We start from the raw sequence: 23,084 nt of genomic DNA on the forward strand, positions 1-23,084 counted from the left end.
CTGTCAATGAACTCCTGGGACTGTATAATTTTAACTATAAGTCTTTGACGTTCTGTGTTCATATAACAAGTGATGCAACCCCAACTAAACTTCTCCCAGCCTGATTACTGTCTAAAGCGTACTAAACTGCTTGTCACACAAGTCCGGTTAAGATATTCCATTTTGTGGTGCGACATGTTTGAAAACTGGTATATTCCGTCAACCTGCACCTAGTTGTCTCGAAGTAGTACGTGGCCCGAAAGGCATGTACACATACTCCGTCAATGTCGATTGTTATATGGAATTGATTTTATTGTTTTATTGCTTCTGTTGAGATTCAATAGACGCTCATTGCATTGTGTTTGGACAGTGATCAGTCGTCAGGAAGTTAGTATATGGAAGTTCTGGAGCCGATGGACTGGTAAGGGCACTGTGTGGAACTTTCCAGTAGCTGGTTAGACTATATAAGGGGACAAGAGCGAATTTACGTATATCTCACGCATTTCATCACATCAAGACCAGCTTTCGTGTGAGGATCGCTCATCATCCCTGAATCTATGCCTAGGGCCCATCTCGGCAGCTTTACCACTGTCGCCGCTGGGTGAATGTATATGATTATCACTGACTTTTGCTTTTGATTTGCCAATTTAGTTAATTTTGTAATACATTTGTTGATTGTTATTACTTCTTGGGTTTCGTTGGTTTCACACGAAGTTCGTTCACGTATAGATTCCCGCGTTAACATTTTGTTTCAACTTGGGATTTGACACGTAAAAAGATATGATGGCCATAACAATGTATCCTGCGTCAGTGCAGATGACATTAAATGGTTTTTACGTCGCCTTCAAGATAATTGCACTTATTTAGCGTCACGTAGCTGCTTGTGATACTAGTTTAATAGTACTAGCCCACTGAGACACAATGCTGCAGATTTATATGAATACCCCTCTCAGACTCAGTATACTGACTCCGAGATGACAGGGCCTTCTTTTATCCCCAAATGCCGAGCAGCAGGCAGGGTAACAACAGCCATCCTTTAACGTCTTTTGGTATGACGCGGCCATGGATCGAACCCCGACCTTCCGCTCTCCGGGCAGACGCTCTATCCATTAGACAAGGGAGGCGGTCGCAAGCTCAATGGACTACGATCATGACAAATATATGTGTTTAATACCTGTACTACTAGTAACATGAATGATATGAATGCACAATGGGCGATGGAGATAACCACGTTTATACCGAACACGCTTATAACGAACTGACGGATATAACGAAAGGTGTTTTGATCCCCTCTATTTGCTGAATCTATGCTTATAACGAACTACGGTTATAACGAACTAAAGGTGGTGGTCCCTTTGAGTTCGTTATAACCGTAGTTTACTGTAGTTCTGTATTAGTCCTTGTCGAATGTCCTGTCTGTTACGGAATGTGATGAACCGAGCAGAGGTAAGTTATATATGTCTATATGTCTCATAAATGTCAACACAGCTTCACATACTGGACGCAGTCTTGTTGCAGTGAGAAAACAGATCATATTTTGGGGACTTTCAATTGTTCCTGTAATTGGTTTGACCAATGTGGTTAACGTCTCAGGTCTGCATCACTTCGGGTTTTCCTCCCTCATCAAGCTTGGGGCACGTGTGGCCTAGTCATCTAAGACGCTGAGCAGAGTTCCGTCCCTTGGTCACACCAGGAACCTATGATCGTGGGTTCGAATCCCAATTTCGCCCCGATTATGTTTTAGGTTTGTCAGCACCATACCTTGCTTGTGGTTTTTACCAAAGTGGTAAACGTCTGAGACCTGCATCACTTCGGGATTTCCTCCCACATTAAGCTGACATGTGAAATAACTGGAATGTTGTTCTAAGTGACGTAAAACCCAAATCACTCACTCACTCACTCACTCTTCCCTGTCCGGTGCTACTGTGGCGTCGAGGTGGGAACGCTCACATACTGTCAACCACCGCATTGTCGCACATCGATGATTTGAATTTACAATATTCTCGCAGTTAATGAATCGAATCGAAGTCGAATCGGAAGTGTCGAACTGACGTTTGTCTCATGCTGGTACCCTTAATTCATCTCTCGAACTTCAAAACGTGCAGCTTGCCACACATCCCTTCCGACGAACGGGCTCGACCGCATATTGTCCGTAGCAATAGCACCCTCCACCAGCCACGTCTACGACGCACCTGCAAACACTAGTGCACTGCCTGTAAGGTCTCATCAGTTCGCGTGTCACTTGTTCTTCCGTTACCGTAGTGATACAGATGTTATCACATCTATATGACGTCACTGCCCCATCTGCTACATCACTTCAGCAGGTGACGCCCGACTTGGATAGATGGAAAGTTGGCCGGCTGAAGGGGAGCCCGGCGTCTGGGTAACCTTGACGATGACTGCAATAATAATAATAATAATAATAATAATAATAATAATAATAAAGTTACCAAACCCATGAAATAGCAATGAATCGATATCATGCGTTATTACAGGAAACATGAATAATAATAATAATAATAATAATAATAATAATAGAGGTGATGATAAAATAATAACGACAACAATAACGACAACGACAATGCAGTGACATAGCGTTAGACGCTGGGTCTACATGCTCAAAACGCATGACACATTTGGAGCTAATAAACATTGACAAGACCACCCCAAGAATAATGTGAAAGCGCTGACCTAGAATTAATGTTGTTGAGAGTACTCAACTGCGAAAGTTAATTTTAATTCTGTGCTGCTGGGTGGTCGCACTTCAGATAAATTTTATCTCTTATTTTTATACCACTTCCGAATTCTGTTTCGTTACAAATTTCAGAGGTTATGGGTTACGGGCTTTGATGGCCGGCGCCTCGCCTTTTTGCAAGAGTTAATGGCTACGCCACGTGTTGCGGGATATGTTTCCAGTGCACCGCCAGGAGTGAGTGAGTGAGTGAGTTGGGTTTAACGCCGCTTTTAACAGTATTCCATCACGGCGTGTCAGCTTAATGTGGGAGGAAAGCCCGAAGTGATGCAGGTCTCAGACGTTTACCACTTCGGTGAAACCCACGAGCACGGGTATGGTGCTGACAAACCTAGAAACATAATCGGGGCGAACCGGGATTCGAACCCACAATCATAGGTTTCTGGTGGGTTCAAGGGACGCAACTCTGCACAGCGAATCGCGGCGCCTTAGACGACTGGGCCACCCGTGCCCCCTTCTGTGCAAAGACGCTTTACAATTCTAGAGAAAAAGACTGTACTCCCCGTATTAGGATATATGTAAATATACTTCAGGAAAGTTATCTTCTTGAGATAATGTACTATTTACAAGAGTCATAATCATCTCGAACCCGCAATCATAGGTTTCTGGCGTGTCCAAGGGACGCAACTCTGCACAGCGAATCGCGGCGCCTTAGACGACTGGGCCCCCGTACCGCCAAGAGAAGGACACTGGATATGGTTGCTCCAAAGCACATCCGAACCCGCTTTGCACCGAAACCAAATCCATTTTAGTTATACGGAATCATTACGGCGCTTTCGATAATGTTTTGGTCCTATGTTTACTTGTTGTTTACCACCGCACACAGCAATATTCCAGCTATATGACGGCGGTTTGTAAATAATCGACTCCAGTGATTGACATAATGAGCATCGATCCACGCAATTGGGATACGATAACATGTATCAATAAAGTCAGCAAGCATGACCACCCGATCCCGTTAGTCGCCTCGTACGGGTCTCGTTCAATAAGAACAGTATCTGCTGGTTTAACTGAAACGCAGCAAGGTATCGTCGTTATGATATTGAGATAACAATAGTCAGTTTGACAGATCCTTCAACCAATATCTGTAATCCCTGCCAAGATTCGTGCAGTCAGGGGATTATCCTTATCCGATGATTATCAATAATGAACTGTGACAATGCTAGAAACAAATAGCCAGCGAGACACGCGACATCGATAGCAGATAGCAAACACGTAGTCGAGATAAGATCAGACAATATTTAGAAGTTTACGTAAAATCTGCAAGACCCCACGCAAACAAAACGAGTGGACCGCTGAAAAGTTCGCGTTCAGTTCGCGCACCTGCTTCCAGAACATGCATGAAATCAACATGGATCTTAACCTTCTCCTTACATCTTGATCAAGTATTTTTGTTTTGTTGTTGTTCAACGCCGCAGTCAGCAATACTCCAGCAATGACATCGGTTTGTAAATAATCGAGTCTGGACGACACAATCCAGTGATTGACATCATGAGCATCGATCCACGCAATTTGAATGCGATGACAGGTATCTACGAAGTCAGCGAGCCTGACCACCCGATCCCGTTAGTCGCCCCTTACGACAGGCATAGTCACCATTTATGGCAAGCATGAGTTGCTGAAGATCTATTCTACCCCGGAATCTTCACGGGTCGGAACAATACGTTACAAATCTTATATATACGTTACAAGGCTGAAAACAGCCATCCTTGCAATGTCATATTTTTATTTGTTGTTTAACGCCGCATTCAGAAATATTCCCGCTATAAGTAAATAATTGAGTCTTGACCAGAACATTCAAGTGATTGACATCATGAGCATCGATCCACGCCATTGGGAAACGATGACATGCATCAACCAAGTCAGCGGGCCTATGTGTAATTCCACCAATGGTAACTTAGCATGCTACTGCCCGTGAACCCGTGAAGACCCGGGTTGGAATAGGTCTTCAGCAACCCATGCTTGCCGTGAAAGGCGACTATGCTTGTCGTAAGAGGCGATAAACGGGATCGGGTGGTCAGGCTCGCTGACTTGGTTGATGCATGTCATCGATCCCAATTGGGTGGATAAATGCTCATGATGTCAATCACTTGATTGTCTGGTTCAGACTCGATTATTTCCGTCATATAGCTGGAATAGTGCGGCGTTAAACAGCAATCCAACCAAGCCATGATATTGGAACAACAGTGGACAAAACCGATGTCTAACGCTTGTTCCTCATCCAAAAATCGTTCATTGTGGTGGCACATCCACCCAAAGTGTGTTTATTGTTTAATGAAAGCTGTTGGACGCCGTCCTTTTGACAATCGAGTCGTTAGCCAGACAATACAGTGATTGACATCATGAGCATCGATCTACGCAATTGGGATACGATGGCATGCATCAAGTCAGCGAGCCTGACCACCTCCTACGACAAGCATGGGCTGCTGAAGATCAATCCCTCCCCGGATCTTCACGGGGTCACGCTAATATTAAATACAAATTGTCAACGCAAGAGAACCAGCCAAGATGTTCTGCCGAAAAAAGGTTCCGATTAGCGAAGAGGGCAAACAGCTATGGAAATTATATGAATGGACCAACGAAAATCAGCGTTGACACCAGGTGTTTGCATAAAGGATACGCATGTCCTGCCCCCCGGTAGCACCAGCCATTTATACAATTTGCGAGAAAAATCAGTATTTATTGCCTGTTCAGCACAACAGTACTCCTGCCATGTGACGTCAGCCTGAAAACAAACCAGACAACCAAGTGGCATGTCAGTTTAACGCCGCACTCAGCAATATTCCAGCTATATGACGGCGGTCTGTAACTAATCGTGTCTGGACCAGACAATCCAATGATTGGCATCATGAGCATCGATCCACGCAATTGGGATACGATGGCATGCATCGGTGAAGTCAGCGAGCCTGACCACCCGATCCCGTTAGTCGCCTTTCACGACAAGCATAGTCGCCTTTTACGGCAAGCATGGGTTGCTGAAGACCTATTCTACCCCGGATCTTCACAGATACACATGTAACCGGTTTCTTAAAACAGTTGGAAATGTTTGAAAATATCTTGAACTTACATTGTACATTTGTCTGAAAGCCTCGTTCTCGCAAGCCCATGCGTTTCCTGTGGGGTAAAATATGACTGTAATACAAACTGATATGTAACAGCATGGTAAAACAAGGTTCCAGGAGTAGTGTCCCTTTGATGTACAAAGCTTGATCGGAAATGCAATACAGTCATTTTAGGTTAATGCTTACAGTGAGTGAGTTAATACGGTTCTACGCCGCCTTTAGCCATATTCCAGCAATATCACGGCGGGGGACACCACAAATGGGCTTCACACATTGTACCCATGTCGGGAATCGAACCCGGGTCTTCGGCGTGACGAGCGAACGCTTTAACCACTCGGCTACCCGACCGCCCTAATGCTTACAGACCAAGAGGTGTATTTGGCACTGGGGCTGGGACGAGTCCAAATTTACTACCCGGGTACCCACCTAGCTTTTACCCGACCCTACCCGGGTACCCACTGTACATCTCAAAATGTCCGATTGGGAACATTTTTAGCATAGCCCTGGCAAAACGTATTTTAAACAATCTGGTCATTCATACACTGAAGTTGAATCAAGTTATACGAACATTAGTGACTTAAGTGTAACCAAAGAGTTCTAGATAAGTTATGTCATTAAACAATATATCACGTGACTAACCACGGGTCCGGGTAGTCCTGTGGGTACCCGGGTCCTACTCAGTACCCACCCGACCTGGGTACCCGAGTTACCCGTCCCAGCCCTATTTGGCACATACCTTATTACCGATTTAATTGTTATGTTAATTTTGAAATACTAAGCAATTCATTGTTATAGAAAAACAACAGAAAAACAACAACATACTACTGTCGTGACTGCTTTCAACTCACCAATTTTGGATCTTGTGCGACGTAACTGTATTGATGAGTGACTCGGAAAATTAAACTGAAACGAGGATAGATTGTGTTTAAAATGTATAACAGTGAAAAAAGAAAACATTCTTAAAAAACAATCACAAGAATAATTTCTTTCGCAATTGTTTTGGTCGAAAATGAAAGAAACGTGCGTAAAATATCAGAGGCGTGGTTCCTGTGCATGCGTGACCAACTCGTGTTATTCCGGGACAAGCCGAAAAGCGACTCGTGCCCGCTTAAGATCATGGCCATTTTTACGACCGGGTTCCGTCTTAGCGCAAACGGGCATATCTAAAACAATTGTCAACTCGTTGCGTTATGGTTCACTAACATTTCCCCATATATTATATATATTTCAGATGCAATTTAAAGCACATCGGGACATGCGGAATTATACAGTATGATTGAACACATCTAACTGTGTCTTTGGTATATTTTTAGATGCAAGACATCTAAGATTTCTGAGGTATTCTTTGACGAAGAACTTGAAATCATACGCGCATTCGGATTGGTTTGTCGTATTTTCGCACATAACATTCATCGATAGGGGGACGAGTCTTCTTGCAGGCTACGCAAAAGGGCGAGTGGTGACAGATGGGTTACTGTGTGAAGACGCTTTACAATTCTAAAGAAAAACGACTGTACTCCCCGTGTTGGGAGATATGTAAAATAGTTCAGGAAGGTGATCTTCTTGACATAATGTACTATTTACAAGAGTCATAATCATGTTAACAAAACATTTTTGTCGTCAAGGTGAGACAAAAACAGCATCCAAATCCAGTTTAAACTCAGTATTGGTCCCTCTTGAAAATTCTCAAAAACGAATAAACAAATAAACAGGGAACCCGCTTTCCTTAACCTTACTTCTAGCTTATCCTGATATATAATACAGAGTCAGACAAATGCAACATGGCAACATGTTTGATGAACCGGTTAATGTCATTTTATGTAGAAAAGCATCAAATATACCGTTAACAAGTTCGTTTAAAACAAATCTGTTTATAATTTACTCAGTTATTACCACTAATGGGGTCACGAGAGGTCGAAAGGAATTATGGGGTGCTACCGTGCCAGGATCTTCTAGCTGTGGGTTGTATTCACAGAGACCGCATCCGTGGTCTAGTGGATAGGGCGTCTGCCCGGAGAGCGGAAAGTCGGTGGTTGATTCCCGGTTGCGTCATACCAAAGGCGTGAAAAGGTGGAACTTGTTGTTACCCTGCCTGGCGCTCGGAATTTAAGGGGACAAAACGGGGACTGTTTGAATCGGAGTATACTGAGTCTGAGTGGGTTATTTGTGTTAAACTGCGATATGGTATTTCAGTGGGATGGCACTAACCAACCGGCATTAGTCGGGACTAGTACAGGCAGACACACACACACACGCACGTACGCAGGCACACACACACACACACACACACACACACACACACACACACGTGCATACAGACAAACACACACACACACACACACGCAATCTCACACGCACGCACGCACGCACGTCGCTTTTACATATACACGTTACCCGTGAAGATCCGGGGTAGAATAGGTCTTCAGCAAACCATGCTTGCCGTAAAAGGCGACTATGCTTGTCGTAAGAGGCGACTAACGGGATCGGGTGGTCAGGCTCGCAGACTTGGTTGATGCATGTCATCGATCCCAATTGAGTGGATCGATGCTCATGACATTAATCACTGGATTGTCTAGTCCAGACTCGATTATTTACATACCGCAGTCATATAGCTGGAAGATGCCGGCGTTAAACAACAAACAAACAAACAAACAAACATAAACGCGCGCAATAATCTTTAGGAGGCGTAAACCCCATGTTTCACCACCTTGTATTCCCAGCTCTACCTGCGCCTGTCGTCACTTCCCTGGCACAGAAGTGCTAAATGCCTACGATCCGCTCACCTCCAACATGAAGCTAACACGCCATGATATGACTAAAGTTCTGTTCAAAGATACATCTTTCCCTTTTTAACTAATTGGTGGAACAGCCTAAATGCGACTAATGAGGGGTGAACGTACAAGAGGGAACAGTCGTCTCATTTATCAGGGCGGGTCCAAGCATCGTATTCGTCCCAATGTGTTTGTCTGTACTCTTCAGCAGCGTTAATGATCCCAGTCAAGTGAATCATTTGAATAGTGAGTGAGTGAGTGAAGAGGGTTTAACGCCGCTTTTATAACAGTATTCCAATAATATCACGACGTGTCAGCTTAATGTGGGAGGAAAGCCCGAAGTGATGCAGGTCTCAGACGTTTACCACTTCGGTGAAAGCCACGAGCAGGGTATGGTGCTGACAAACCTAGAAACATAATCGGGGCGAACCGGGATTCGAACCCGCAATCATAGTGAATTATGGCGACTGCCCCATCCATGCTCCCAAGCACGAGGATAATATCGAGTTTAAAACAATTACTGCTGAAAGACACCTCCAACGAAACGGTTTCTTTATGTTTGACCTATGTGTTTCCATTGATAATTCGGGGCGGTCGGGTAGCCTAGTGGTTAAAGCGTTCGCTCGTCACGCCGAAGACCCGGGTTCGATTCCCGATATGGGTACAATGTGTGAAGTCCATTTCTGGTGTCCCCCGCCGTGATATTGCTGGAATATTGCTAAAAGCGGCGTAAAAACATACTCACTCACCCCATTGATAATACGTTTCCAAAATTGGTTAACACAAACCAGTTTGAGATTCGCCCTACAAATAACAAGTGTTTTTTTGTTTGATGTTTAACGCCGTATTCCAGCTATATGACGGCGGTCTGTAAATAATCGAGTCTGGACCAGAAAATCCAGTGATTGACACCATGCGCATCGCTCCACGCAATTGGAATACGATGACATGCATCAACCAAGTCAGCCAGCCCGACCACCCCGATCCCGTTAGTCGCCTCTTACGACAAGCGTGGGTTGCTGGGACCTATTCTAACCCGGATCTTCACGGGTAGGTAACAAGTGAGGTGAAATGTGGTGAAATGGGGTTTAACGTCGCGTCCAAAATTATTGCACTAATATTATTGCGACGTGCATGCACGTGTATGTGTGTGTGTGTGGCTTCTTGTACTAGTAGTCCGGACTGATACCGATACCATGCCGCAGTTAAACATGAATACCCCACTCAGACACAGCATACTGACTCCGAGCCAACCAGTCCTTGTTTTAGTCCCTTAATGCCGAGCGCCAGACAGGGTAACAACAAGTACCATCTTTTAACGTCTTTCGGTATGGCGCGGCTGGGGATCGAACCCCGGACTTTCCGCTCCACGGAGGCGGTCGTAGGTCACAAGTGACATACATACGTTGTCATACGCGTGCAGGCCATAAAGAAATATCAGCTCTTCCATCATCTGTGCCTTCTCCCTCCGGGAATGGATACAGTCATCGCTTGAGACGCGTGACATCACTTCCTGTCGCTTCTTGAGGTTGTCTCCGCACAGCTCATACCCAGCAATGCTGAGAGCTGATTTAATCCGGATGTCGGAGCGGGTTGACAGACTTGACTGGCTTCGCCGGAAGCCCACGGACACGGCCTGAATATACGCTGGATCTGCTGTGCCTGAAACATGGAATATATGCGTTCGATTGTTTGTAGGTAACAGTGTTTGTTTGTTTGTTTGTTTGTTTGATGTTTAACGCCGCGATTAGTATTATTCCATAATCAAGTCTGGACCAGACAATCCAGTGATTGAGATCATGAGCATCGATCTACGCAAACAGGATACGATGACATGCGGCAACAGCGAGCCTGATCACCCGATCCCGTTAGTTGCCTCTTACGACAAGCATGAGTTGCTGAAGACCTATTCTAACTCCGATCATAACGGGTCGTTTATATATGTAATATAGTAGACACGAACATGAATTGAGAGTCAGTGAGTGAGTGAGTATGGTTTTACACAGCTTTTAGCAATATTCCAGCAATATCACGGCCGGGGACACCAGAAATGGGCTTCACACATTGTACCCAAATCGGGAATCGAACCCGGGTCTTCGGCATGACGAGCGAACGTTTTAACCACTAGGCTACCCGACCGCCCACATGAATTGAGAAGAATATGAACGAGTTATGTTGTTAGGAAAATACTGATGATTACATTCAATTGAGGATTGATTGATGTCTGTTTTACAAGAATAGGTCTTCAGTACCCTATGCTTGCCGTAAAAGGCGACTATGCTTGTCGTAAGAGGCGCAGAGGGGATCGGAGGGTCAGGCTCGGCGACTTGGTTGATGCATGTCATCGTATCCCCATTGCGTGGATCGATTCTCATGATGTCAATCGCTGGATTGTCTGGTTCAGAGTCGATTTTTTACAGTGAGTGAGTGAGTATGGTTTTACGCCGCTTTTAGCAATATTCCAGCAATATCACGGCGGGGGACACCAGAAATGGGCTTCACACATTTTGCCCATGTCGGGAATCGAACCCGGGTCTTCGGCGTGACGAGCGAACGCTTTAACCACTAGGCTACCCGACCGCCCCGATTTTTCTTTTTTTTTTTTTTTTTACAGACCGCCGTCATATAGCTGTGTGCGGCGTTAAACAACACACAACCAACAACAACCAACTTTACTCTAGGTGGGTAACCTATTGGGATGTGGCTCATATTTTACATCAACTACCTTCCCATGTCAGGGTGAACAAATCCTACTGTGTCAATAGAAATCAGCTATGATACTTTTTAACCGTGCAAATTTAATCCTCCGAAGTTTATTTATGTACGCGTGAAACGCTGTGCGGAGCTTTGGAATAACGTGACGTCACGATATTAGTAACTATCAATACATGAGTACCCGTGCTTTTGGTATTAGATGAAACATAATAATAATAATTGATTTGTAAAGCGCCTAATATCCATCGACAGTTGCTCACTGGCGCTGAGACAAGGTTAAAAAGTAATGTCTATGTACATATGCCAACAATCAGGAGATCTATTGAAAAGCTGAGGTGAAGAAGTGGGTTTTGAGGAGAGACTTATATGTTTCCTTAGAAGCAGAGTTTCTCAGATTCAAAGGCAAAGCGTTCCATAACTGTGGACTGCAAAAGGAGAAGGCACGGTCAGACATAGCAGAAGTAGACAGAGGCTGATACAGTAGAGTTCCACCAGAGGATCGGAGAGCACATGCTTGGCGGTCATAAACAATTGAAAAAGACAAGATGTGGAGTCAGAATCTTTCTGATGACAATATGCAAGGCACAAAACCTACAGGAAACACGAATGTCTCGCAAAAAAAGACCGTTCATATTTCCATATATCTTGGGTTGTAATTATTTATCTGAATACATCCACGAGTGAGTGAGTGAGTGAGTATTCCAGTTATATCGCGGTGTTAGCTTAATGTGGGAGGAAAGTCCCAAGTGATGCAGGTGTCAGACGTTTTACCACTTCGGTGAAACCCAAGAGCACGGGTATGGTGCTGACAAACCTAGAAACATAATCGGGGCGAACCGGGATTCGAACGCACAATCATAGGTTTCTGGCGTGCCGAAGGGACGCAACTCTGGAGAGCGAATGGCGGCGCCTTAGATGACTGGGCCACCCGTGCCCCCGAATACGTCCACGAAGTATCGACGCTTTGAACAGTACTCAGTTATATAATTGCCTATCTGCTTCATATTGGGGGACAGCCCGAAGTGATGTGGGTCCCAGGCGTGAAGACCACTAATCATTCAAAGCAATAATCATAATAAGGGCAAATCTGTCATTCGAAAGAACAGTCAGCGTATCCTGACATGATCAAGGAACGCTACTCCTGACAGCGAAATGCTTTACATGCAGACCAATGAACCGCCGTGCGTCCAGTGAATGATGGCTAACGACGAAGACATTGTCTGATCTTATCTCGACTACGTGTTTGCTATCTGCTATCGATGTCGCGTGTCTCGCTGGCTATTTGTTTCCAACATTGTCACAGTTCATTATTGATCATCATCGGATAAGGATAATCCCCTGACTGCACGAATCTTGGCAGGGATTACAGATATTGGTTGAAGGATCTGTCAAACTGACTAATTGTTATCTCAATATCATAACGACGATACCTTGCTGCGTTTCAGTTAAACCAGCAGATACTGTTCTTATTGAACGAGACCCGTGAAGATCCGGGGTAGAATAGGTCTTTAGGAACCCATGCTTGCCGTAAAATGCGCCTATGCTTGTCGTACGAGGCGACTAACGGGATCTGGTGGTCAGGCTTGCTGACTTGGTTGATACATGTCATCGTATCCCAATTGCTTAGATCGATGCTCATGATGTCAATCACTGGATTGTCTGGTCCAGACTCGATTATTTACAGACCGCCGTCATATAGCTGGAATAGTGGTCAGTGCGGCGTTAAACAACAAACAAACAAAAATCTTCTTGAACGATTGACACACGCTGGTTGTGGCTCAAAGGCTAAACAGTGAAGACTGAATATATACAGAGAGTGTCACCCGAGTGATTTTGTCATCAAATAGATCAACACGGGTCGATAAAGGTTTCAAACGCCGACGCTGGCCGTTATTTAATTTGATAAAAGTCTGAATTTGGGGGCTGATAGCTTACTATACGCTCACCGCTCGCGAACACCTGATATCATCACTATTCGATAGTGATTCAAACACATGTTCATGATATAATCGGACTCTGCTTTTAGCAGAGATTTCTATTGAATATGGAAAGGGTTTAAGTGCTTTTATCTTCACCATTATGATGACGTCAGGCTATTGGGTTTGCAGTTGATTCTGGAATTCCATGGCCATTCTGAAAGTGTATTTCTAAAATGTAAAACTGACGCAGCAAAAGCCGTCATGCAAAATTATAGATAAATTCTATATCAATCATAGCATTGTTAAAAATCAGAGAAATCAGTCCAATCTCTTTGATTCCGGAAGTAGAATCAATTCGCCATTCCGGGGCTCCTTGATTCGCCTGGAATCAACAGATTCGAGTGATTTCTCCATTAATTACCAATTACTGGCAGCGTAGACTGAAGAAATCATCTAGTTGTGGGTTCTCAGATTCGTCCAATTTTGTTTCCTCATCATCAGAGCTGTATACGTGAAGGACGTGTCAGGGTCTTTGTCTTACATTAAACTGGCCCACCATGATACTGCAGAGAGTGGCGTTCACCTCACTCTCACGAAAAACAAACTCTAGTTAACCTTGTTTCGCGCATAGTAAAGACATTTTGAATCTGAATTTGAAATATAAAAAATGAAGCCTTGGATGGTTAAAAATTATACTAAAGGGCTTGAAAAAAGAGGTTCATTATCAAACGTATTGACACCACAAAATGTATAACAGCAATGATGATATGGCTTTAGACATCGAATATTCTTCCAACTGCCCCAGTCGTCTAAGGCGCCGCGATTCGCTCTCCAGAGTTGCGTCCCTTCGGCACGCCAGTAACCTATGATTGTGGGTTCGAATCCCGGTTCGCTCCGATTATGTTTCTAGGTTTGTCAGCACCATACCCGTGCTCGTGGGTTCCACCGAAGTGGTAAACGTCTGAGACCTGCATCACTTCGGGCTTTCCTCTCACATTAAGCTGACACGCCGCGATATAACGGGAATACTGTTAAAAGCGGCGTTAAACCCAACTCACTCACTCACTCGTTCAACTGTGTTCCCTATTAGCTCCTAATCAGGATACACCAGTCCTGCTTGAAGCCGTTTTTGTGACTATATTAGGGCCTAAAAATGCCAAACTTCAAATTAAGAAAAAACTCAAATGAATTCATGGCCAGACATGACATAATTATAATTATAACTCGAACACACGTAATACCAGGACGCACACATTGCTTGGGAAATTTGAAATTCAATAGGTTGGAAATAAAATGTTTTAAACATCTTTAGAAAGCCGACGTCGCCAACCTTACGCCAAATAAAAAACAGAATACAGTACTATGTAATATCTTTCTACAAAATCACAATATGATTACGAACTTAATCACAGTATTTTTTTGTTGTTGAGTATGATATAGAAATCGTATTGCTGCATTCATTAGGGTAGCTATAACAATTATTTCATATTTTGATCCATAAAGATTCACCAAAGCCAAAAAGTCTAAAAGGGGGGCGATCGGGTAGCCTAGTGGTTAAAGCGCTCGCTCGTCACGCCGAAGACCCGGGTTCAATTCCCGACATGGGTACAATGTGAGAAGCCCATTTCTGGTGTCCCCCGCCGTGATATTGCTGGAATATTGCTAAAAGCGGCGTAAAACCATACTCACTCACTCACTCTGTCTAATAGGTGAGCCGTCCTCCCATAACACTTACAGCAATAGTTTATAGGGCATCTTCCCGCGGCAAAGGGGTTAACTGTCTTTAAAATCTGGACTTTTATACAGTCAGTTAACACCTTTGCGGCGGGAAGACGTTTGTGGGGATGTTAAATTTTTTTAAAGTGGTTTCGTAATTACCAATTTCTGATAAGGTAAATTCAATAAAGTATTAGTGAAGAATATTTCCACCTTTCCACGTTGATTGTAGTTTTTTTTATCAATTTAATCCTTCTGCTAATACAGATCTTGAATAACGAGGACACGATAATGGACGCATGTTTGAGTTTGTCTTGACTTCAATTCATTGTAAATATTAATAGACATATCGGTCGTGTCTTCGGCTGTTGACGGGCCGTCGACAAGGGCGGCAGAAATCACTGGCCCAGTTTACTCAGGCGTGTAAACAAGACATAATACTTATACACAATGTACGTATATTGACATATCCCAAGGAAGATGTCTGCCGCTTGTTTGTTGGCGTGTGAAATGGGGGTGTTGATTTCTGTTGTGAACGTGTACGTATAAAACGTGACACCAATAATATAAAAACCGACGTGTGTTTTTTATCAGATAGAGCGATGTATACTACTCAAAAGAAGTATAAAACCCGCTCGATTCTTTCATATGACTAAAGTTTATGACATCTCCTTACTTCTTAAGAGTATATACACACACACACATATATATATATATATATATATATATATATATATATATATATATATATACGGGGATTTCATAAAATAAATAAGTAGATAAATAAATATACCATAAAAACCATTTAGAGTATATATAAGGCCATATATATATATATATATATATATATATATATATATATATATATATATATATATATATATATATATATATATATATATACAGATTTGGATACCCTTTCCTTATATCATTTTGCAACTCTGAGTTTCACGCACCCATGGTATTGCGTACGATCATCAGGCATAATGAAACATGGTTTTTAGTTTGACCCTTTCTTTTTTGCTCGGCTTGGGGGTTTACCATGGCGACAGGTGGAAATGAGCTCGCTTCTTTTGTTGTATTTATGCTCTACTTTGTATTGAGAACTCTCTTCTGCAATTGGATCATACTTCTTTCTTTTTCACCACCACCACCATCATCATCATCATCATCATCATGACTTTACAGCCACTTTGAGGAACCCCTGTTATGAGTAAATACCACAAATGCCTTTGCGTGTGTTTGTGACGGGTGCCACCGGTGGGTCAGGATAAGTTCACCTTTTTGCGAACACCTGGTGTCATCACTATTCGATAGCGATTCATAACACGTGCTAATCTGTAGTCTGAATCGTACAATGACTTTCTTATGACTATACAAATGGTGTTGTCCCTTTCATGAAACACAACCCACACCACAATTCAATCAAGGACAATAGTGGTATACAACTTTGACATACAAAGGTTATGTACACCTGTCTTGAAGAATGATTATTTTGTCTGGTTAAAAAAGTTACCTTTTTCGCCTTGACCTATGTGCCTCCAAGATAATGCCAACTTGTAAATAATGTATGTTTTTTTAGTAGCGTTCTTAAAGCTGTACGATTTGAAAGTCTATCTATTAATGAACGCATACCTACAGCAGCGATCAGGTAATAACATACCTGGAATGACACCTGTATTTTGCAATTAGGCACCTGAGGGCAGGTAGCACAACCGATCAGATGATAACATTGTGTCTATTTCAAAACATGGTCGGGAGGAGAAACATGCAAGGGACATTATTGTAACGCTAGGCTGAATCCAGATATCTGATAAGTTCGGGACTCTACACCGATTCCAGATATCTGATAAGTTCGGGACTCTACACCGATTCCAGATATCTGATAAGTTCGGGACTCTATGCCGAGGCAGGGAAACAATAGTGACGACTCCATGACAGTTCGAGAGCCATTAAAACATAAATGCTATTTTCAATTTTGGATTCGGTTCACTCGTTGTTAATGTTCGCAGTAATCCGACGATCTGAAACAGTAATCAGATAAGGACATGTGGATATGGTCACGTGGAGGTTAGATTCCATCCTGGGCCTCGCTCAACAAAGTGAGTGAGTGAGTGAGTGAGTGAGTGAGTGAGTGAGTGTTTTCTGCCTTCGTGCAGTTATACTAACAGTCAAGAAGTATTAGCCTCACGAGATCTGATAGTTGCCGTCAGTAGAGGAAGAGTTTAAGTGAGTGAGTTAGTGAATGTTGGTTGGTTGGTTGGTTGTTTAACGCCGCACTCAGCAATATTCCAGCTATATGACGGCGGTCTGTAAATAAACGAGTCTGGACCAGACAATCCAGTGATTAATATCATGAGCATCGATCCACGCAATTGGGATCAATGATATGCATTAGCCAAGTCAGCGAGCCTGACCACCCGATCCCGTTTGTCGCCCCTTACGACAAGCACAGTCGCCTTTTACGGCAAGCATGGGTTGGTGAAGACCGAATTGAATACTCCAGCTGTACCACGTCAGCCTGTCAACAGTCGAGTCAAACTAGTGGTCATTCCGTACATGAGTACGACTCACTCACTTACTCATTCGATTACTCACTCACCTACCAAACCACCCACCTACTCACTCACTCATATTCACTCACCGATTCACACACTCACTCACTCACTCAAGAGGATCGCGAGCAAGTCCCAAAGAACCAGGGCTGCATACGGGTCAAAACGGTATTATTAGTGAACGTTGTTTCCCAGAGACCATGCAACGTTGGACCAACGTTGGCGCAATGTTGACGTTAATATTGACCAAAGTTAGCTTACAACGTTGGTTCAACGTAGCTTCGCTCATTGGTCTTGCTTCACCAGAATCCCACGGAAAGGCCATGACGTATGTATACGGATCAAACAAGCAGAATTCGGCGAGGACGCTTTGACCGAGGCCCAGGTTCGCGTCCAACAAACACAAATCCACACGTCGTTATCTGATTACTGACGGCGTAGACAGTCGGATTAGTACGAACAGTAACAACGTATGACGTTTTGAACCGAACCGAGTATATTGAGATTGAACCCTCGACCATGTTATGTTATTACTCCTGCTGTGTAGTCTGCGGATAAGTCCCCTGCTAATTGGGATAATCTGTACGTAACTCGCAGTGAGACCAGAGGGATTGACTCCAGGATCAACGTCGTCTTTAAGCTCCAGTTATAGTCACCCTCACAGTAAGCTCCGGTTGTTGTGACCCCCATAATAAGCACCAGTTATAGTCATCTTTATAATATTCACATGACAAATTTGAGCTTAAGTAAAAACTTAAGTTGAGAAAAATATTTCGTTCATAAAAATCAATATGCTTTCCTTTCCTACTGATCACACAACAACTTTCAAAACGTTAAAAAGAGTTGGTGGGTTTTGAATATTTAGTTTGGCTTGTGTTCTGGTCAACGACAAAGTCAGTTATATTCAAGCCACGTCATGGCGACCTGGACATTTTAGAGACTTGGTCATTATAGTATGAAGAACGTTCCACGCTGTCCGGGTACGATAGCATAATCAAGCAGGCTTAACTTGACCAACCGATCCCAGTTCCACCCGGATCAGTGTGACATCCTGGTGACCAGTTCCCCATTCCACCCGGATCAGTGTGACATACTTGGTATTAATTCCCCATTCCACCCGGATCAGTGTGACATACTGGGGACAAGTTCCCCATTCCACCCGGATCAGTGTGACATACTGGGGACAAGTTCCCCATTCCACCCGGATCAGTGTGACATACTGGGGACAAGTTCCCTATTTCACCCGGATCAGTGTGACATACTGGGACCAGTTCCCTATTCCACCCAGATCAGTGTGACATACTGGGGACCAGTTCCCTATTCCACCCGTATCAGTGTGACATACTGGGACCAGTTCCCCATTCCACCCGGATCAGTGAGACATACTGGGGACCAGTTCCCTATTCCACCCGGATCAGTGTGGCAGTCCCGGCAGTCCTTGTTTTACCCCTAAGCAGTCCTTGTTTACACTCCCCTCCCCCCCCCCCCCCCCCCCCCCCCCCCCCATACCGAGCGCCAGGCAGGGTAACAACAGGTACCATCTTTAAAAGTCTTCTTGTATGACGCGGCCGGGGATCGAACCAACGCCCTTCAGTTCTACGGGCAGGCGCTCTGTTCACTACGACACGGAGGCGGTCTCCTAACAGGAATCCCCAGTATGTCTAAACCGGCGTGACAACTGTGTCTGAATGTTTGGGATCAATTCTACCTTGAGTGTAGTGTGTGTGTAAGGTGATGCCAACTAACGCAATATGACGAAACATCGTAAAAATCAGTATTAGATTACAGGACATTTGTGTTTAACGGGTATCATGAATAGTTTAATTCCTACTATTTGAACGACAAGTCAGTTAAGTCACTTTATGTACATAGGACTGTCTCTGACTACTTGTTCGAACACAAAACAACTTTTATAACGAACACGCCTATAACGAACTGACGGATATGACGAACTTATTTTTTTTGTCCCGGCCATTTACTGTATATATGCTGTACATATGCTTAATAATAACGAACTCCGGTTATAACGAATTAAAATTAGTGGCCCCTTTGAGTTCGTCATAACCGTAGTTTACTGTATATAATCAGGTAAATTATTTCTTCACCTGTTGGTGACGATGTGAGCATAAGACGTCGAAGACTAAAAATAACCTGTCTCGATTATCCGCCAAAGTAAATTCCATTGGACGGATAAGGCAAAATAGCAGTTAAAATTACACGAAGGGATCACTAAAAATCAGTAATGACACCAGGTGTTCGCGAAACGGGTAAGCATGTCCTGTTCAACACAGTTTGCATAAAATACATTAATAAAATAATAAGTGTTTGTTTGTTGCCTGACGCCACACTGTTAGGTGGAAGGAAAATAATAAATAAAAATAATAATAATAATAATAATAAAATAATACACTTATATTTTTACTATACCTAAGATTATTCTTTTACCTTCATATACGATTATACATATCAAACATTGCAAAATTGATCGAGTGAGTGAGTTAAAATTTACGTCATATCGGCAATATTTTAGCCATATCATGACGAGACAAAAGCATTTTAATAATAAATATATTTAGAGTGTATAAAATCCTGTCATCGAAGGACAGTACAATACCTAGATTATTACAGATTGTATTTGAAACTAGTTTTAGAGCATGTAAAAGAATAAACCATCAAATAACAGCACAATACAAAAAACGGCTACAGATCGCCCTCGACCACAGTTAAGCCACCATACCAGGGACCGAGGGGACTTACAATACTTCTGCTACCTGCACGGTTCCCCAGCAGGAATAACACCACCCTAACAACTGCTGGCGATTGTAAGCAAGGTCGGCCATCAAGGTATAATGACAAAAATACTATTTTTAAAAGTCTCGCATGTATAGAAATACTTTAAATGATGTGGAACTTACACACCATCTATGGGGGACAATAATTTCACGCTACGTCAACCCCCCTCGAGGGTACAGCGACTGAAATCTAAGTTACTAATCAGCACTACCAATATATAAAACAACACACTGTGCACATCAAAATTTAAGAATTAATTCTATTTCGTTTAAAAAGCACGATATTAAATGATAATTTACATGAAAAAAAAGGTCCTGGACTGTTTTTACGCTGGAATATATACCTTGTGATGGACAAAAATTGCGAAAGAAAATACTCACTCGTCATTTTGTGTGGTGGTAACTACGTGTGTACATCCAGTGCGAGGAGCATGTCTACAGCGAACTACCCGAGTACGACACGGTGCTATGTGAGGAGGACGGTTCTGCCCCCGCCATTCTGAGTGGATCGCGGAGTGACTTCACAGGCGACCAGGCAATAGCTGGCTGCATTTGGGCGAAGCGATATACACCAGTACAGGAACAACGTTCTTGGCGGAAGGAAACCAAAGTGAAGTGAGTGCTTGCACGGACTTGTATAATATAGGTCCGTGGTGCTTGTCACTTAACGCAGCAATCATCGCGACCACCTTTGAACAGTTTAAATTCTTACGTTATTGTATATTGGTGTTAGTTATAATGAACCAATTAATTGGTTTTAAGTAACATCAGAACGAATTGTTTTTAATTGTCATTATTCTAAGAGGTGAGGTGAGGTGAAATAGGGTTTAACGTCGCGTCCAAGATTGTTGCACGTATATAGCGACGTGCATGCACACGTGTGTGTGTGTGTGTGTGTGTGTGTGTGTGTGTCTGTTCGTACTAGTCCGGACTGATGCCGATTTATAGTGCTAGCTCACTGAGATACCATGCCGCAGTTTAACATGAATACCCCACTCAGACACAGTATACTGACTCCGAGCCGACCAGTCTTAGCCCCTTGATGCCAGACAGGGTAACAACAAGTAATTTTAAACGTCTTTTGGTATGACGCGGCCGGGGATTGAACCCCGGGCCTTTCGCTCTCTGGGCGGACGCTCTACCACTAGACCACGGAGGCGGTCCATTATTCGAAGAAAGAATGAGATATGGTAAGAGTCTTTGTCCGACTGGAACAAGTTATAGACGTGTTGTCATTTTACGAACATCAGCATATCCAAACATTCAGAAATGTATGAGGATTATATATATAAACTGGCGGGCAAACGAAAGTATACGCATGAAAATAGGATTTTATCTAAATAATAAAACGTGCCGTCAAGATCCGGTTAGGAGAGGTCTTCAGTAACCCATGCTCGTCACAAGTGGCGATTATGCTTGTCGTAAGAGGCGACTAACGGGATCGGGTGGTCAGGCTCGCTGACTTGGTTGATGCATGTCATCGTATCCAAATTGCGTGGATCGATGCTCATTTTGTCAATCGCTGGAACTTGTCCGGACGCGAGTATTTACAAACCGCTAGTTGGAATTTTGCTGAGTGCGGCGTTAAACAGTGTCAATGAGTATTGTGTTAAGCCGCTTTTAGCAATATTCCAGCAATATCACGGCGGGTGACACCAGAAATGGGCTTCACACACTGTACCCATGTCGGGAATCGATCCCGGGTCTTCGGCGTGACGAGCGAAGCCTTTAACCACTAGGCTACCCGACCGCTCCGCTTTAAACAACCACAAACAAAAAATAATAAATTATAGCCAACCTACCAGGACTGCCAGCAGGCCTAAGCCAAGTCTTCAATAATAACTTTATCACAATCCAAACGCTTTTACAGAGATTAATCTCAAGGAGATCCGACTCACTCGATTGAAAAAAAGCAACACGAACGCAATGAGAAAGGAATAATTCACTTTTGTTTAACTTTTTATTTTAAATATATAAGTATATATAAAATTATCTTAAAATATTCATGTCTAAAAGTGCCTATTGATGGCTTACAATGTGAAGACGCTATTTGGTTCTCCATCTATGTAGAACTTCTCCATGAACGCAAATAAGAGTCTGTCAGTTCGCCCAAACGCAACATGATCTTCATGCCAGAACAGTATTGTCCCTGCTCGGTCGCAGGGCTCACCCTGTCCAGATCAGGATAATCCCGGAATTAAGCTTCCACCGGAGCGTGGATAATGTTTGTAAGGAAGGAACACTGCACATACTGCTACATCCACAGGCGGCCGTATACAGTCATACCGACATATCAGAGTGAGCTCGCGTTTCAACGCCGCTTTAAACAGCTTTTCTGTTATATCACGGCGTGTCAGCTTAATGTTTGAGTGAGTGAGTGAGTTGGGTTTAACACCGCCTTTAACAATATTCCAGTTATATCGCGGCGTGTCAGCTTAATGTGGGAGGAAAGCCCGAAGTGATGCAGGTGTCAGACGTTTACCACTTCGGTGAAACCCACGAGCACGGGTATGGTGCTGACAAACCTAGAAACATAATCGGGGCGAACCGGGGTTCAAACCCACAATCACAGGTTTCTGGCGTGCCTAAGGGACGCAACTCTGCACAGCGAATCGCGGCGCCTTAGACGACTGGGCCAACCGTGACCCCGCTTAATGTTTGAGAAAAGCCCGAAGTGATGGAGTCTCAGATGTTTTGCACTTTTGAAACATTCAAGAGCATCGGTATGGTGGTGACGAGCATAGAAAAGCCGTATCTGGAATTCGAACCCCTGATATTAATTTTTTGGCACTCTGCACAGTGAATTGGAGTGAGTGAGTATGG

At 43.5% G+C, this 23,084-nt stretch overlaps 1 protein-coding gene across 1 annotated transcript; it reads right to left on the minus strand.

Annotated features, from left to right (window-relative positions):
• Positions 1-1,764: 1,764 nt before the first annotated feature.
• Positions 1,765-20,776, minus strand: LOC124138204. The gene is made up of 5 exons (XM_046504745.2): positions 20,643-20,776; positions 9,970-10,226; positions 6,642-6,696; positions 5,799-5,845; positions 1,765-2,378 (listed from the first exon to the last, which is right to left on the minus strand). Exons 1-5 carry the CDS (start codon positions 20,647-20,649, stop codon positions 2,292-2,294), a joined length of 453 nt encoding a protein of 150 aa, XP_046360701.2. The 5' UTR covers positions 20,650-20,776; the 3' UTR covers positions 1,765-2,291.
• Between the last annotated feature and the right edge of the window lie 2,308 nt (positions 20,777-23,084).

The sequence above is a fragment of the Haliotis rufescens genome, unplaced genomic scaffold, assembly GCF_023055435.1.
Source record: "Haliotis rufescens isolate VD_foot unplaced genomic scaffold, xgHalRufe1.0.p SCAF_6, whole genome shotgun sequence".
Lineage (NCBI taxonomy): Eukaryota > Metazoa > Mollusca > Gastropoda > Lepetellida > Haliotidae > Haliotis > Haliotis rufescens.

What these genes read in the sequence shown, in the direction of transcription:
- LOC124138204 (XM_046504745.2), bottom strand. An exon ending in GCCTGCACGCGTATGACAAC is followed by an intron (nt 6,697 to 9,969) that starts GTATGTATGTCA and finishes TCCTCGTTTCAG; the next exon opens with TTTAATTTTCCGAGTCACTC. An exon ending in CTTTCAGACAAATGTACAAT is followed by an intron (nt 2,379 to 5,798) that starts GTAAGTTCAAGA and finishes TTATTATTGCAG; the next exon opens with TCATCGTCAAGGTTACCCAG.